Source organism: Narcine bancroftii, chromosome 3 (assembly GCF_036971445.1).
Source record: "Narcine bancroftii isolate sNarBan1 chromosome 3, sNarBan1.hap1, whole genome shotgun sequence".
In the NCBI taxonomy this organism is placed as follows: domain Eukaryota; kingdom Metazoa; phylum Chordata; class Chondrichthyes; order Torpediniformes; family Narcinidae; genus Narcine; species Narcine bancroftii.
The window spans coordinates 211,409,293-211,426,038 of record NC_091471.1 but is presented as its reverse complement, the minus strand read 5'-3'; the positions used below and the strand labels follow the sequence as shown (position 1 = coordinate 211,426,038).

The following is a 16,746-nucleotide window of genomic DNA, read 5'->3' as shown; positions in this document are numbered from 1 at the left end:
CAGCTGTCCAGGGTCGGGGGGTGCGTCATTCCGGCATGGTCCTGGGATGAAGGATGCTGTTGTGCTGTGGTGGGTGCTCCCACTGGTGCCAGGTCCCTGGTTAAGACAGTGTCCTCCCTGCCGTTGCTGAACCTAATGTAGGCGTAGTTATGGTTCGTGTGTAGGAGAAACACCTGCTGGTAGCCGTGCACAAGAGTGACCTGATGGCATGGAGCGCCTCAGACTTAGACTTAAGAGCCAGAAGGACCGCCTTCCAAATTACCCCGTTTTCACGTTCCACTTGCCCATTACCTCTTGGGTTGTAACTAGTCGAACAACTAGTCGCGATGCCCCTTGCTGTCAGGTACTGGCGCAGTTCCTCACTCATGAAGCTAGACCCCTGGTTACTGTGGATGAACGTGGGGTAGCCGAACATGGTGAAGATCTGCGTCAGTGTCCTGATGACGGTGGCCTTGGAGGTGGCTGAACGTGGGATGGCAAAAAGGAAGCGGGAGTACTCATCTATGACCGCGAGGAAATAGATATTCCGATTCGTGGAAGGCAGGGGGCCCTTGAAGTCTATGCTGAGGCACTCGAAGGACCAAGTGACCTTTATGACGTGGGCCTGGGGTGGGCGGAAGAAGCGGGGCTTGCATTCTGTGCAGACCCGGCATGCCTCAGTCATGGTCCTGATGTCCCTAATGATGTACGGGAGGTTTTGGGACTTGATCAAGTGGTGATGTCTGGGTGGCAAGGGGACTCATGCAGGGCCTGAAGCTGGTCATCGTGGAGTGATGCGCAGGTCCGGGAGAGGACTTCAGGGGAGTTGTTAAACTTCCCCGGATGATACTGGATGTCATAACTGTATGTTGCCAGCATGACTCTCCAGCGCAAGATCTTGTCGTTCTTGATCTTGCCTTTGTGGATGGTGTTGAACATGAACGCCACTGCATGTTGATCAGTGAGGAGAGTGAATCCCCTGCCAGCCAGGTAGTGGCGCCAGTGGCGGAACGCATCTACGATCACCTGGGCCTCTTTTTCAATAGCGGAGTGCCCCAGGTTTGAGCTGTGGAGGGTCCTGTAGAAGAAGGTGACAGTGCCACATCGGAGGCATTGCTCTCCACCTGGAAGGGGGTGTCATCGTCCATTGCATACATTGTGGCGTCTGCGATATCCTGCCTGATGCGCGTGAAGGCTGCCTCCACCTCGGGTGGGAGAGGAAAAGTTGTGGCCTGGGCAGACCTTGACCGAGAAGCGAGGAACCCACTGTGAGTAACAGAAGAAAAAGCCACGCCGATCAATGGCGTCCAGAGGTGTGGGGTGAGTCGGGTGGTGATCGGCAGTGTCTGGAGGCATGTGGTGGGTTGGTAGGGTGGCTTGGTCAGCATCCACGTTGACCATGTCATCATCGTCATCGGTGCTGTGCTCATTGTAGGCCTGGAAGGGCCTGGGTGGCTGTGGAGCGTGCGCCTGCCCGGCACAAGATGGCGGTGCCACGTGGGGGTGCGTGGTGATGGCCTGGCTGGCCTTCCTCTCCGGCTGCGCTGTTAGCGCTGGAGGAAGTGATGTCACGCCATTGGCCATCGGTGCTGGTGATGTCATCATGAGTGACGGAAGTGATGTCACTCCGTGGACCGGAAATGACATCGTTATAGACCACAGACGTGGCATCTTAGTGGGGTGGCGCTGGCATGGTCGTGGGCTGGTCCGAGCTCATGGCATGCTCACTGCAATCATTGCCAGCGAGGCGGAAGAAGGGCTGCCAAGAATGGGGAGGCCGGAAGTTGCAGCAGGGGCAATGGCGTCGTCTGGCAATCGCATGTGGCCAGAACCAGTTGGGGGGGGGGATAGTCGTAGAGGGCTGCTGAGCTGCCAGCAGGCTTTGAAAGGTGTACTTTAGCAAAATGGCCTTTCTTGCCACATCTTTAGCAGTACTGATTTCTGGCTGGGCGGTTTTGGCGCGATCGTCAATCTAACCCATACTAGGACCCACAGTACTTACAAGGGCATGGGGTACCTTCAGCGATGTTCTCATCCACCATCTGGTTTTGGGCCACAGTTACAGTCTGTGCTGACCACGTGGAGACCTGGGAAAGCCAAGAGTCAAAGGCTTTGATGTGCAGGACTGCTGCCTCCAGAGCTCAGACTACCTCCACTGTTTTGTCCAGGTGAGTAGCTATTGTCCTCCAGGAGCTTCTGCCTGACAGCTCTCGAGCATAGACCCCAGATGCAGGTGTCTCTGATCAACCTTTCAACCTCCCTTTCGTTCACCCTAGGCTCTGCCAGGCATGGTTGGGCTAACTCACGTAGGGCTCCCAGGTAGGACTCGGCCATCACTCTGGGCTGCTGGGCATGAATACTCAGAAGGTACCTTGCGCAGACCACGTTTGTGGGAGGTTTGTACATGGTTTCCAGGGTGTTTATTGCTTCAGAGTACTTGGTGCAGGACCCAGCTTCAATTGGAGCCTAGAATGTTGTCGGCGTGTGCCTCGATGATCACTTCGACCGTGTGCTTCCAGATTTTGAAGCGTGCCTGTGCTTCCGGATGACGTGGGTCAACTTTGAGGCTTCTGGAGTTCAGGAGCTTCTCCATTACAGCTTCAAATTTTATGTGGAATAAATTGTGATGTGCTATTGAGCAGAAAAGCAGAAACAAAACATAAAGACTGTTCAACAGGCTTTATTCCACATAAACTTCCACAGAGCTGGCTGTGAGAGTGGCTATGCTGGCTTTGAGACTGAACTCGAGAGGCCAGATGCAGCTTATATCCTGGAGGGTGATTGGCAGCTGTCCGCGTGGGGATTGGTCCATTCAGGTCGGCTGATTGACAGCCAGCCAGGTGCTGCGTTGTTCTCCAGTGCTCTTCTGCAGGGATACAGGTTGCCCCCTGAAGTAGGCTAGTGGTGTATCACCACAACAGATGTTCAGTATTAATATGTACATAGTGACATTTTCATTATTTCCTCCCTCCCCACCCCCATAACTTAAAGAGAGAAAAGAGAAAAACAAACAAAACAGAAAAGAGAGATCGTGTTGTCCAATATACTATACATAACTATTTTCTTAATTGTAACCTGTCAAGAGATGGAGGTCTGAAATTGGCAATTCCTAATAAACTTTATATATGGTTTGCAAATTTGTTCAAATAAAGTGTATTTGTCTCTTAGGTTATAGGTATTGTTTTCTAATGGAATACACATAATCATTTCAATGTACCACTCTTGGATTTTTAAAGGTGTTTCCATTTTCCAAGTTATCATTATGCATTTTTTTGCTGCCACTAATGCAATCATAATGAATTGTTTTTGAGCTCTATCTAATTTTAGACCTAGTTCTTTATCTTTTATGTTGTTTAACAGGGAGACTTTTGGGTCTTTTGGTATCTTATTTTTTTGTAATTCTATTTAATATTGGCTTTAAATCCTCACTTTAATACATGTCCACATTATTGTACCAATTTCTTGTTTACAACGGAAGCATTTGTCCGATAGTGTTGGATTCCATTCTTTTAACTTTTGACGGTGTAGTATATAATCTATGGAGCCAATTGTATTGAATCATATGATACCGAGTGCTGATTGTATTAGTCATGGTACCTGCACATAGTTCCATCCATGTTTCATTCTTTATCCGTATATTTAAGTCTTTTTCCCAACACTGTTTGGGTTTCTATTACTTCATCATTTTCCTTGTTTTGTAATTTACTATTCATGTTTGTGATACATTTTTTAACCATCACAGTATCTGTGATTAAATATTCAAAACAACTACACTCAGGTAACCTTAGACGAGCTCCCAGCTTCTCGTTTAATTATGTTTTCAATTGATAATACGAAAATATTGTACAATGTGATATTCCATATTTATCTTTTAACTGTTCAAATGTCAATAAATTATTTCCCAAAAAACAAGCTTTTATTCTTTTAATTCCTTTTCTCGCCCATTCCTTGAAGAATAAATTATCCATTGTAAAAGGATTTACTCGGCTTTGTGTTAGTAACATTTTTGGTATTCGATAATTTGTTATCCTTTGTTCTAGATGTATTCTCCATATTTTAATATACGATGTAATATTGGTAGCTTGTTATGTTGCACCAGTTTCTCATTCCATTGATAGAGCAAGTGTTCAGGAACATTTTCCTCTGATTTATACAACTCTATCTTAAGCCAAGCCTGTTTTTCTCCTGCTTGGTAAAAGTTTAACAAAAATCTTAATTGTGCTGCCCTGTAGTAGTTTTTGAAATTTGGTAACTGCAATCCCCCTAGTTTATATGTCCATGTTAGTTTATCCAAGTAAACTAACATGGACATTGTAATGTTATCCATGTAATGTAGACGTGTATTAAAGTGAAAAGGTCTTTTGCCTTTCCATAGGAACATTCTTATTATTTTATTCAATTTTTTAAAGAAGTCCCATGTCAAGGGAATCGGTAATGTTTGGAATAAGTACTGTAGTCGTGGGAATACATTCATTTTGATGCAGTTTACTCTCCCTATTAAAGATAGTGGTAATTCTTTCCATTTCTCTAAATCCTCATATTTTCCTTATTATTGGTTGATAATTTAATTTATACAAATTATTTAAATTATTATCTAATCTGATACCTAAGTAACGTATGGCCTGTGATTGCCATTTGAAAGTAGATTCCCTTTTACATTCTGTATAGTCGACTTTATTCAGTGGCATTGAAATTAACCTTGTATCCTGATAGCGCCTGTATTATTTTGATTTTGTATATAACCTTCTTATTGATTTATCTGGGTGTCTTAAATATATTATAATATCATCTGCAAATAAGCTCATTTTAAATCCTTCCTCTTTTATTTTTATTCCCTTTATCTTGGGGTCTTTTCTTATCAGCTCTGTCAATGGTTCTATAGCTAAAGCAAACAGGGAAGGTAATAGTGGGCATCCCTGTCTTGTTGACCTACTCAATTTAAAGTAATCTGAAACATATCCATTGGTTACCACTTTTGCCATAGGACCAATCAATGAATTTTTCCAGTAATTAAAATCTCTGTATACTTTAAAAAGATGCCTCCAAAGGCTTTCTCTGCATCAAGTGCTACTGCCACAGTTGGTGTTGTTTGTTTGTGCCGTATGAATCAGGTTAATAAATTTACACACATTATCTGCTAGTCTTCTGTTTTTAACAAATCCCGTCTGATCTAACTTCAGCAATCTGTCTGCTCTATAAGCATTCACTATTTCTTCTATCTGACATAAATATTTGATAGTATTTTGAGCAAAACCTTTCCTCATGGGTGAACATATTAAAATTTGCCAGTTCATTGAATCAACCCATTCTGTGTACTGGAATTAATTAAAAATTTTAAAATGATCCTTGAAATGATCCTTGACAATGATACCATACTTCCAGTTCAAGATTACAGTAAAGGAAGATATGGTGAAAACATTAGATTTCCAGTTACAATATAGCTGGAAACTTCTCCTCAAATAAAAGTAATGCCCAAGGTCCCCAGCTACACCTTACATAGAACCAAATATAAAATACCCTTTCAATATCTTAGACCATTACCTTTTCTTCCTCTGTGAGGGCATTAACTGTAACTTTTTAAATCAAAAGGGAGATTCTCCAGTGTTGTGCCCCTTCTAGAACGTTCATAACAACAATTGGCCCATCTGCAAGATAATCCCCTTCAGACAATCTCTGACAAAAAAATTTGCTGCCAATTTTGTGCTTTTTCATATCCTTAAAATGTCTTCACTCATGCTTTCTGAACTACATATAGCATATGATTGTTATCTGCAAATAAGGAATCGGCTTCCAGGCTCATTAAGGTTTCAGTATGAAAGTAATCTGAATGATAAAAGATACAAGCACACTGAATCCAAGAGGAAAAAAGATGTTTACCTTGAAGCTAGTGCTGATTAGGGTCATGCCTCACTGTTTACATTGGAAACTAGCAAAGAGAATTGTACAACAGCTGCACGACATACAATGACCAATGTTTCAATTACATAAAAAGACTTTTAAGCCACCGTGCAAAGCAGTTGGTGAAACATGAAGGTCTGTGATTGTAGTAAAAGCACAGAAATACTGGAGGAACTTACAGGGCTCACAACATCCATAGGAGGCAAAGATACATAACCGACGTTTCAGGGCCTGAGCCCTTCTTCAAAGTGTTCCCAAAACATCAGTTATGTATCTTTACCTCCTATGGACACTGTGAGAGCTGCTGGGTTCTCCCAGCGTTTCTGTGTTGTTAGTGCAAAACAGTTTAATTACTTGCCTGCCTCCAAGTATTGCCACAGTCAGAGGTTATGTACATATCTTCTTTATACTCAACCAGCTGGGCACCCAAGTTTCCTAAGAGACAAGAAGTCATTCTTTTTTTTTATAATGGAGAAGCAAAATAAAGTCTTCAGCTGATCTGTACATATTCCTTATTTCAAAAGGACAAAGCTAAGTAGGATTATCTTCAACATTCTTTCCCACCAGCTGTAGAACAATGTATTTCAATGAAATCATAATTCTCCCACTATGTTCATGTTCTAAGCAGCAAAATGTCATGCATTTTAAAAGGCAGATCTGAGCAATGGAGACTTAAAGAGAGTTTATATTAAGATGGTGCAGACCAATTGGGTTAAACACCTCTCACATGCACACTGATGGAATTCCTTCTTTCTGTTTTTGCTGTCGAAAGAATTACATAAAAAAGAAAATGTATTGTCTAAAAATGAATTCTTGATGGACAAGGTCTACAACATAAAGATGCCCCTTATGATGCAACTGTGGAAACTGCAAAATACCATGGGTTAAAGCGACAAGCATCTCTCTGTGAAAATGTACAAGCAAAAATTCCACATTGACCATAGCTGAACTTGAAATGAAAATGATAGGCAAAAAGATGGCCTAGAGGGCACTGCCCACAATAACAGCTGTGGCTTTATCACAAAATAAAATGTGGAAAAGAAAATTGCAATAATTATGGTCTTGACTGTTTCCTGATGCACATAGCATGCAATAGAAGATCAGTAAGCTTGCAATTATAATTGGTTATTCATATCTTCAAGGTATATCCTCATTTGTGACTTTTCTATACTAAAGGTAGTTGATACAATTCCAATTGGAGAAATGTATGTATAAAGGTAATGACCTGCATGGAATTTTTCAGAACAATTTGGTAACAGGGGGTGTACTGCTTTCCTTGTTCACAAGTAGAAATAAAATGTGAATGGGAATGAGCATTGTTCATCAGAGTCTTATAATTCGGTGACCACAGTTTTCTTAGAGATTCCAAACAAGGTAAAATTATGACATTGTGGCCATTAGTGAAACTTGATTGCAGGAGGGGCAGGGCTGGAAGCTCAATGATTTGGGGTTCTGTTGTTTCAAACTCGATAGAGTGGCAGGGATGAACGAGCACCATTGCTCGTCAGGAAAAATCACAGCTGTGCTCAGACAGGACAGATTAGAGTAACCATTCTCAATGGGGCCCTACGGTCTACCTGGGCACAATTGCACATTTAAGTAAAATCATTGTTTTCTTTTAACCTCACAAAACATAAATACTTTTTATGTTTTTATATAGTCAGTAGGAGAGTAGTGCAAAAGAAACCAAAATTTGACTGCTTCATTGGGAAGGAACCTATAACAGTTGAGCAGAGTCCAAGGTGGGGGGGGGGGGGGCCATAGGCAAATAAAAGTTGTGAATGTCTGGACAAGAGGCCTCGTCGACTGAGGCGACATGGGTGGAGCTGAGGAATGGTAAAGGTATAACCACACTCATGGGGTTGTACAGGTACACGATCCTTTCTCTTTCTTTTTGAAATATTTTTATTGAGTTTAAAAAAAAATTTACACAAGGAACATTAATGATAACATAAATCAAATCATATCATATACATGTCACATAGCAATTGAAAATTAGAAGCTTAACCATAATTATTTCATTAACTTATTTTGTTCAGGACATTAAATTCTATCATTATAAGCAATTAAATCATAACTCCTACTACGTCCAAAATCAATATAGAATACACATAAAATTCCCTTTCATAAGAAATGTTACCCTTCTCTGATGTGATCATGTTGTTCTGTTATACGATCCGTAATCTGTAGTTAAACCCTGTTTTATTTATTAGTCAATAATGAAAAGGGAAAAAAATATCTCCTTGCTAATCTGCCCCCTCCCTCTAAACAAGGTTATCTGTATAGATTGTAAATATGAATCAAATAACGGCCCCCAGACACCAGACAGGGAATCCCCGGAGCATCCACACCACTTAAATCCTCAGATTATGATATAATCCATGAATAGGTCTCGCATCTTATCAAATTCAGACACTGCATCTTTAATATTCTATCTAGCAAAGTTTTCTAAATCAATATATCGAGGTATGAACTAGAGAGAGTGCAATACCAGAACTCCTATTAGGGAATGAGACAGAACAGGTGACAGAATATGGGTCCAGTGATCATAATAGAACCATAGAACATTACAGCACAGAAACAGGCCCCTTCAGCTCTTCTCATCTATTCCAGATTATATTTTTTTGCCTAGTCCCACTGAACTGCACCTAGTCCATAGCCCTCCATACCTCTATCACCCATGTATCTGTCAAAATTCTTTTTGAATATTAAAATTGAGCCTGCATTCACCTCTTCAGATGGTAGCTCATTCCATACTCCCACCACTCTGTGTGAAGAAGTTCCCTGTCATATTCCCTCTAAATCATTCTCCTTTCATCCTTAACCCATGTCCTCTGGATGGTATCTCACCTACCCTAAGTAAAAAGCCTACCTATATTTCTCTGTCTATACTCTTCATAATTATAAATACCTCTATCAAATCTCCCTTCATTCTTCTGTGTTCCAGCTAATAAAGTCCTAATCTATTTAACCTTTCCCTGTAATTCAGTTTCTGAAGTCCGGACAACATCCTAGTAAATCTTCTCTGTACTGTTTCTACCTTATTGATACATTTCCTGTCATTAGGTGACCAAAACTGCACACAATACTCTAAATTTGGCCTCACCAATTTTTAAATACAATTTTACCATAACATCCCAACTCATACTCAATACTTGGATTTATGAAGGCCAATATGCTAGAAAATTTCTTTCCAACTCTATCCACCTGTGACGCCACTTTCAGGGAATTATGTATCTGTATTCCTAGATCCCTCTGCTCTACCGCACTCCTCAGTGTCCTACCATTTATAGTGTCTGCCCTTCCTTGGCTTGTCCTTTCAAAATGCAATCCCTCACGCTTGTCTGCATTAATTTCCATCTGCCATTTTCAGCCCATTTTTCCAGCTGGGTTCAGATCCCTCAGAAAGCTTTGAAAACCTTCTTCGCTGTTCACAACACCTCCAATCTTAGTGCCATATGCAAACTTGCTGATCCAATTTTCCATATTACCATCGATATAGATGACAAACAACAATGGTCCCAGCACCGATCCTTGAGGCACATCACTCATCACAGGCCTCCAGTCTGAGAAACTAGCATCCACTACTACTCTCCACCTTCTCCCATCTAGCCATTGCCTAATCCAATTCACTACTTCACCATGAATACCTAGAATCTGAACCTTTTTGACTAACCTCCCATATGCGACTTTATCAACAGCCTTACTAAAGTTCACATAGACAACATTCATAGCCATTCTCTCATCAACTTTCCTCAAAAAGGTCTATAAGAGTGGTTAAACACAACCTATCACACACAAAGCCATGTTGACTATCTCTAAACAGTCCCTGGCTATCCAAATAATTACATATCTGATCTTTTAGAACACCTTCCAATAATTTACCTACCACTGATGTCAGGCTCACTGGCCTATAACTTTCAGGGTTACTTTGGAGTCTTTTTTTTTTAAACAATGGTACCACATGAGCTACCCTCCAATCCTCCAGCAGCTCACCCATGGCAAAGGACAGAGCCCTTGCAATTTCTACACTAGCTTCCCTCAAGTTCCAAGGGAATATCTTGTCAGGTCTGGGGGATTTATCCACCCTTATTAGCTTTAAGACAGCAAACATCACCTCCTCGTTAATCTGTATATATTTTTCTTACTTCCCACGACTCTGTGCTCATTTCTTGAGTGAATACTGATTTAAAAAAAACATTTCGATCTCCCCCATCTCTTTTAGCTCCATACAAAGCTGACCACTCTGATCTTCAAGGGGACCAATTTTGTCCCTTACTATCTTTTTGCTCTTAATATACCTGTAGAAATCCTTCGGACTTTCAATTACATTGTTTGCCAAAACAACCTCATGCCTCCTTTTAGCCTTCCTGATTTCTTTGTTGAGATTTTTCTTGCATTTTTTAATACTCCTCAAGTACCTCATTTGTTCCATGTGATCTATACCTGCTGTACACCTCTGTTCTTCTGAACCAGATTCCTCTAAAATCAAGGTTTCCTATGCCTGCTGACCTTGTGTTTGATCCTGACAGAACATGCAAACTCTGTACTCTAAAAATTTCACCTTTGACAGTCTTCCTCGTACCAAAGACATCCTTGCTAGAAAACAACTTATCCTAATCCACACCTTCTAGATCCTTTCTCAATTCCTCAAAACTGGCCTTTCTCCAATTTAGAATCTCAACCCGAGGACCAGATTGATCCTTCTCCATAATTAACTTAAAACTAATGGCATTATGATCACTGGACACAAAATATTCCCCTACATACTGTATACTTCTGTCACCTGTCCTATCTCATTCCCTATAGGAGATCCGGTATTGCACTCTCTCTAGCTGGTACATCTTATGTATTGATTTATAATTGATTTAGAAACTTTCCTGAACACATGTGACAAACTCCAAGCCATCCAGCCCTTTTACAATATGGGTCTCCCCATTGTTAGGTCTGCTTTGTTCGAGAATGAGTGAGTCAGACACCAGACTGAGTCGAAATCAAGGTTCTTTATTACCGGATTGTAACACTTGCAACTAACAGTGTTAGTTGGAGAAGGCGCATTCTAATGATATCAGCAAATGGTGTTTTTTTTATACCCCAGGACATGCACTTAGTAAATTATCATACCATTACATTGTCCAATGAATAAGCTGTTGCTACCCTTCTCTGTTAGTCTGCTGCACATCATCTTGTTATTGCCACACTTATCTTGAGCATACAAGGTCACACCTGCATCCTGTTACTCCTTAGTACTGGGTGACTCCTTCTCCGGTCCCAACTCATGACGTTTTTACCTTACACCATCAATATGTGGAAAGTTCAAATCTCCTAATCTCACAACCTTAAATTTCCTGAAGCTGTTTGCTCTTTCACTACAGATTTGTTCCTCCAATTATCATTGACTATTGGTACAAGCCCATGAATGTGGTCATACCTTTCCCGTTCCTCAGCTCCACCCACATAGCCTCAGTAGATGAGCGCTCTGGTCTTCTGGTCTGTCCTGCCTAGGCATAGCTGATATTTTCCCTGATGAGCAATGCCACTCCTCGTCCTTTCATTCCCCCCCCCCCCCCCCCCACCCCTGTTCTATCACATCAGAAGCTCCGGAACCCTGGAACCATGTCTCTCCTGCAACCAAGTTTCACTAATGTTGGACTTGATTTAATGAACTGCTATCTACTGTGTCTCTCCTTTTTCGACCCTCTTGTCTTTAACTTGAACTCGATTACCCAATCAGCTACTCCTCTGTTTTCAACTGTCGAGCTTGATTGCCTAATGCCATTAGTTTGAGGATAATTATGGATAGGTGAGGTTTGGTCCTCCTGTTTAGATTCTAAATTGGAGAAAGGTCAATTTTGAGGAAATGGGAAAGGATCTAGAAAGTGTGGATTGAGCTAGCTTGTTTTCTGACAAGGATGTTCTTGATAAATGGAAGGTCTTCAAAGGTGAAATTGTGTAAGTACAAGAGTTTGTATGTTCCTGTAAAGATTCAAGGCAAAGTTAACAGGCCTAGGGAACCTTCGATTTCAGGGGATATTGGAGATCTTGTTTAGAAGAAGAGGTGCTTGGAGATATAAGCAACAAGGAGCAAATAAGGTACTTGAAGAGTATAGAAAATGCAGGAAAAAAGTTAAGAGGGAAATCAGGAGAGCTAAAAGAAAACATGGGGTTGCTTTGGCAGACAAGGTGAAGGAAAATCCTAAGGGCTTCCACACGTTTATTAAGAGCAAAGTGATAGCATCAGACAAAATTGGTCCTTTCGAAGATCAGAGTGGTCGGCTATCTATGGAGCTAGTAGAGATGGGGAGATCGTAAATGAATTCTTTGCATTTGTATTTACTCAGGAAACTGGCCCAGAGTCTAGGGAAATGATACAAACAAACAGTAAAGGCATGGAACCTCTGCAGATGAAAGAAGAAGAGGTGCTTACTGTCTTAAAGCGAATAAAGGTGACGGGCCTGGTGAGGTATTCCCTCAAACCTTGAGGGAGGCTAGTGCAGAAATGCAGGAGCCCTGGCAGATAATATTTAAATGTTCTTAGCCTCAGGTGAGGTCCTGGAGGATTGGAGGGTTCCTCATATTGTTCCAATGTTTTAAAAAAGCTCCAAAAATAACACAGGAAATTATAGGCTGGAGAGCCTGACATCAGTAGTAGGCAGGTTATTGGCAGGTGTTCTAAGATATTGCACATACAAGTATTTAGATAATCAGGGACTGATTAGGGACAGCCAACATGGTTTTATGCATGGTAGGTTGTGTTTAACAAATCTGTTAGTTTTTCAAGGAGGCTACTGGGAAAGTTGATGAGGGAAAGCTATGATAAATCTACATGGACTTTAGTAAGGCCTTTGACAAGGCCCTACATGGGAGGTTAGTCAGGAATGTTCAGTCGCTTGATATTCATGGTGAGGTAGTGAACTGGATTTGACATTGGCTTTATGGGAGAAGCCAGAGAGTGGTAGTGTAATATTGCCTCTCTGACTGGAGGTCTGTGACTAGTGGTGCAGGGTTCATTGTTGTTTGACATCTATATTAATGATCTGGATGATAATGTGGTAAATTGGATCAGCAGGTTTGCAGGTTTGTGTGGACAGCGAAGGTTTTCAAGGCTTGCAGAGGATCTGGACCAGCTGGAAAAGTAGACTGCAAAATAGAATATAGAATTTAATGCAAACAAGTGTGAGGGGTAGCATTTGGGAAGACAAGCCAAGGTAGGACATACACAGGATCTGGGATTACAGATACATAATTCCCGGAAAGTGGCGTCACAGATAGACAAGGTTGTAAAGAGAGCTTTTGGCAATATTGGCCTTCAGAAATCAAAGTATTGAGTACACAAGTTGGGATGTTATGGTAAAGTTGTATAAGACATGGGTGAGGCCAAATTTGGAGTATTATGTGTAGTTTTAGTCACCTAACAGGAAAGAAATCAATAAAATTGAAAGAGTGCAGAGAAGATTGACTGGGATGTTGCCAAAACTTGAGAATCTGATTTACACAGTAAGGTTACACAGTTTAGGACTTTATTTCCTAGAACGTAGAAGAATGAGGGGAGATTTAATCGAGGTATACAAAATTATGAGAAGTACAGATAGAGTAAATGCAAGTAGGCTTTTCCCACTGAGGATAGGTGTGATACAAACCAGAGGACATGGGTTCAGGGTTTAGGGGGAACATTAGAGACAACTTCTTCACACACAGAGTGTTGGGAATGTAGAATGAGCTGACAGCTGAGGTGGTGAACGCAGGGTCAATTTTAACATTTAAGAAAAATTTGGACAGGTACGTGAGAGGTGTATGGAGGGCTAGGGATTGGATCCAGGTCAGTGGGATCAGGCAGAATAATAAAGTTCTGCATAGACTAGATGGAACGAAGGAACTATTTTCTGCCCTGTAATATTTTATGATTCTATGGGTAACCTTTAGCCTTGCCCTGGTGACTTAGGTTCGCAGCAGCTCATCTTTGAGCAAAGGGGATTGAGTCAGTCATTTGAACATGGATATCTTCCTGTGTGGAGTAGTTAAAGTATCCCATCTTAAATTGCCAAAAGGAGAGAAAAATAAAAGGAAAAGTACTGGTAAAAGGGTTCAATGAGGCCCCCTTAAAGGAACAAGGTCCGAGAGGAGAAGAGTTCCTGACCAGGGCTACCCGTGGGTAAGAGTTCCACAGGTGAACTTCTGTGGGTTGGAGGCTCACAAAAGTAAGATAAAAAAAATTCCTTAGTATGAGTACTATTGCATGAATATGATCAAAATGGGAAGGACCCCATTGTTACCCTGTAGGCTGGCACAGGATACATAGCACTGAATATATCATATGTACCAGCCTTCAAAAACATTCTGGAATACCTTTAAGCCAACCTTGATAAATGCTATTGTTAATGGGTATCACCCTGGATGAAGGAAATGTTTCCCATTTCTTGCATAGGGAGGGAAGGCAAAGACGTGCCAAAATCATGAGGAGTTTACAACATTGTCAAAGGCAAAGATCCAAACCCAGTGAAGGAAGCAGGTATAAAATGTTTTTAATAGCACCAGGGACTATCGAGTGAGTCTGAGGTTGGAATGGTGGACGTGGTAGAGACAGGAGTTGTGGAGGTCTATGAGGGATCTGTTTCATCTGCAGACAACATGGCCACTGGGCCCAAGGAGGCCCTCAGTGCCAAAGCAATTTTGGTCATAATCAATGTCTGCCACCACCTTTTCACCAGAATTTACACTAAATAACCCTTTAGGCCAACATTCACCACTGCCACAGTTGGGATGCCATGCCCAAAATTTGCTTGTTGTAAAGTTCCCTAAACCTGCTCTTCCCTGACCATAAATGAATAACGGCTTCATTTTTAAAATCAATACTGGAACCACCTATTGCATGATTTGTGCCTCTGATTGGCCTCAGGCCCCACTAAGTAATGATTGACTAAGTGATGATTGTTGCAGGACAGCTAGTTTCTTTACCTGACTGTTTCAGGGTTACTTATCAGTTTCGTCAATACCAAGAACACCAATTTTTTATAGCACAAAGCCCTCCAGCTAATCTATAGAGCCGGGACCTCTTCTGCTAATTTGGTTGCAAGTGGTTATGTTCTCCTGAGAAAGTACACGTGGAAGTACTAAAGGCTACTAAATGCATGTGCATGGTTAAAGGAATCTGTTCCGTCAGGAGCTGAAGCTTGGAGTGGAAGTTCACTAATTAATCTCTGTCCACGAAGGTGCCAGCCTCTTGTAACCTCTTGAAGACTAGAGAGTGTTGGGAGAATACCTGTGAACATCTGTTTTACAGTGCATTTCTCTGCTGAGGGTCCTTATCATTCATCTGAGGAATTAATAAAAGAGTTGCTGCCAAACTGACTCCATTTCTGTCTATTATTGCCCTCTGTGTGGGTTCTGAAAATGTCATCACTGCCACAAATTTATCTCAGATGTAGATCCATTTTCCAGGTACCACCTAGGTTTGAGATCACATGTAACCCCTTGTGTTACATCACCCTACCATCCAAGGGACTTGCGACTAATGGTTCCCTGTCACCTGAATATTAAGTAGGTTTCAATGAGATTCCCCTTCAATGAGTCATCATATATTAACCCTCTTATCCCCAGGATCATCCTTGTAAACCTCTTCGACACCAGCAAATCCTTTTGTGGATATCATGCCTAAAACTGTTCACAATACTAAAAACGTGGTCCGACCAATGTCTTATAAAGACAGCATTATAATCTTTGCTTTTATATTCTAGTCCTCTCCAAATGAATGCTAACATTGTATTTGACTTCCATACCACCAAATCAACCTGCAAGTTATCCTTTAATGAATCCTGGACCAGGGAGTCCCTTTGGACCTATACTTTTTGATTTTTCTCCCCATTTAGAAAATAGTCTATGCCTTTATTCCTTCTACCAAAATGCAAAACCATATACTTCCTTGTGCTGTATTCCATCTGCCACTTTTTGCCTCTTCTCCCAACCTGTCCAAGTCCACCTGCTCCCTTAGTACTAACCACCCCTTCATATCATCCACAAACTTGGCCATGAAGCCATCAATTCCATCACCTAAATCAGTGGCATGCAGTGTGTGAAGTAGTGGACCCAACACCGACCCCTTTGGAACACCACTTGTCACATCAATCAACCAGAAAACAAAACCTTATTCCCACTCTTCTGCCAGTCAGCTAACCTTCTATCCATGCTGGTACCTTTCCCATAATACCATGGCCTCCTATCTTGTTTTAGTAGCCTCATGTGCACCACTTTGTCAAAGTCCTTCTGAAAATCCAAATGAACGACTTCTACCGACTCTCCTGTGTCTGTCCTGCTCATTACTCCCTTAAAGAATTCCAACAGATTAGTCAGGAACAATCTCCCCTGAAGGAACCATGCTGACCTTGGCCTATATTATCTTGTGCTTTCAAATAACCTGAATCCTCCCTTAATAATGAACTCTATACTCTTGGCCACCACAGAAGTCAGGCTAACCAACCTATAGTATTCTTCAATCCCCAGCCAGCATCCCCTCCAAATTATACCCCCACGAACCCCTTTCAGATGGAGATTTGGGAAATTCAATTTCTGCAGTTTCTTCTCTTACTCACCTTACGGACCTAAGAATTGTATGAGAATAGATTTGTTGAGTGGCAAACATTTTTCAAATGATGGTAATTCCACCTTCTCCATCAGAACATTGGGCAGCCTCCTCTTCTCAAGGGCAATCAGATGCAAATAATATTTCATCATAACCCATGTTTTATTAAAACCACTTGACATACAAACTTGCAGGTTTACAAACGATTTAGGAAAAGTGAAGCTGTTGGCTGTGGAATATTATAAACTATTTCCAGGGAGAGTTGTTTTCATGTGCTTTGAAGGTAGCCTTGA

The 16,746-nt window shown here is 41.5% G+C and overlaps 1 protein-coding gene across 6 annotated transcripts in view; it reads right to left on the bottom strand.

Annotated features, from left to right (window-relative positions):
- The window catches only part of sorcs2 (sortilin-related VPS10 domain containing receptor 2), an 848,688-nt gene that overhangs the window by 155,367 nt on the left and 676,575 nt on the right, over nt 1-16,746 (bottom strand). For all 6 annotated transcript variants that reach the window (XR_011354139.1, XR_011354138.1, XM_069926521.1 and 3 more), the window contains exon 12: nt 6,236-6,312. Coding sequence is in view for 4 of the 6 variants with exons in the window: in XM_069926521.1 (XP_069782622.1) it covers nt 6,236-6,312 (77 nt within the window). In the remaining 2 variants the exon portion in view is untranslated. The remainder of the gene's footprint in view (nt 1-6,235; nt 6,313-16,746) is intronic.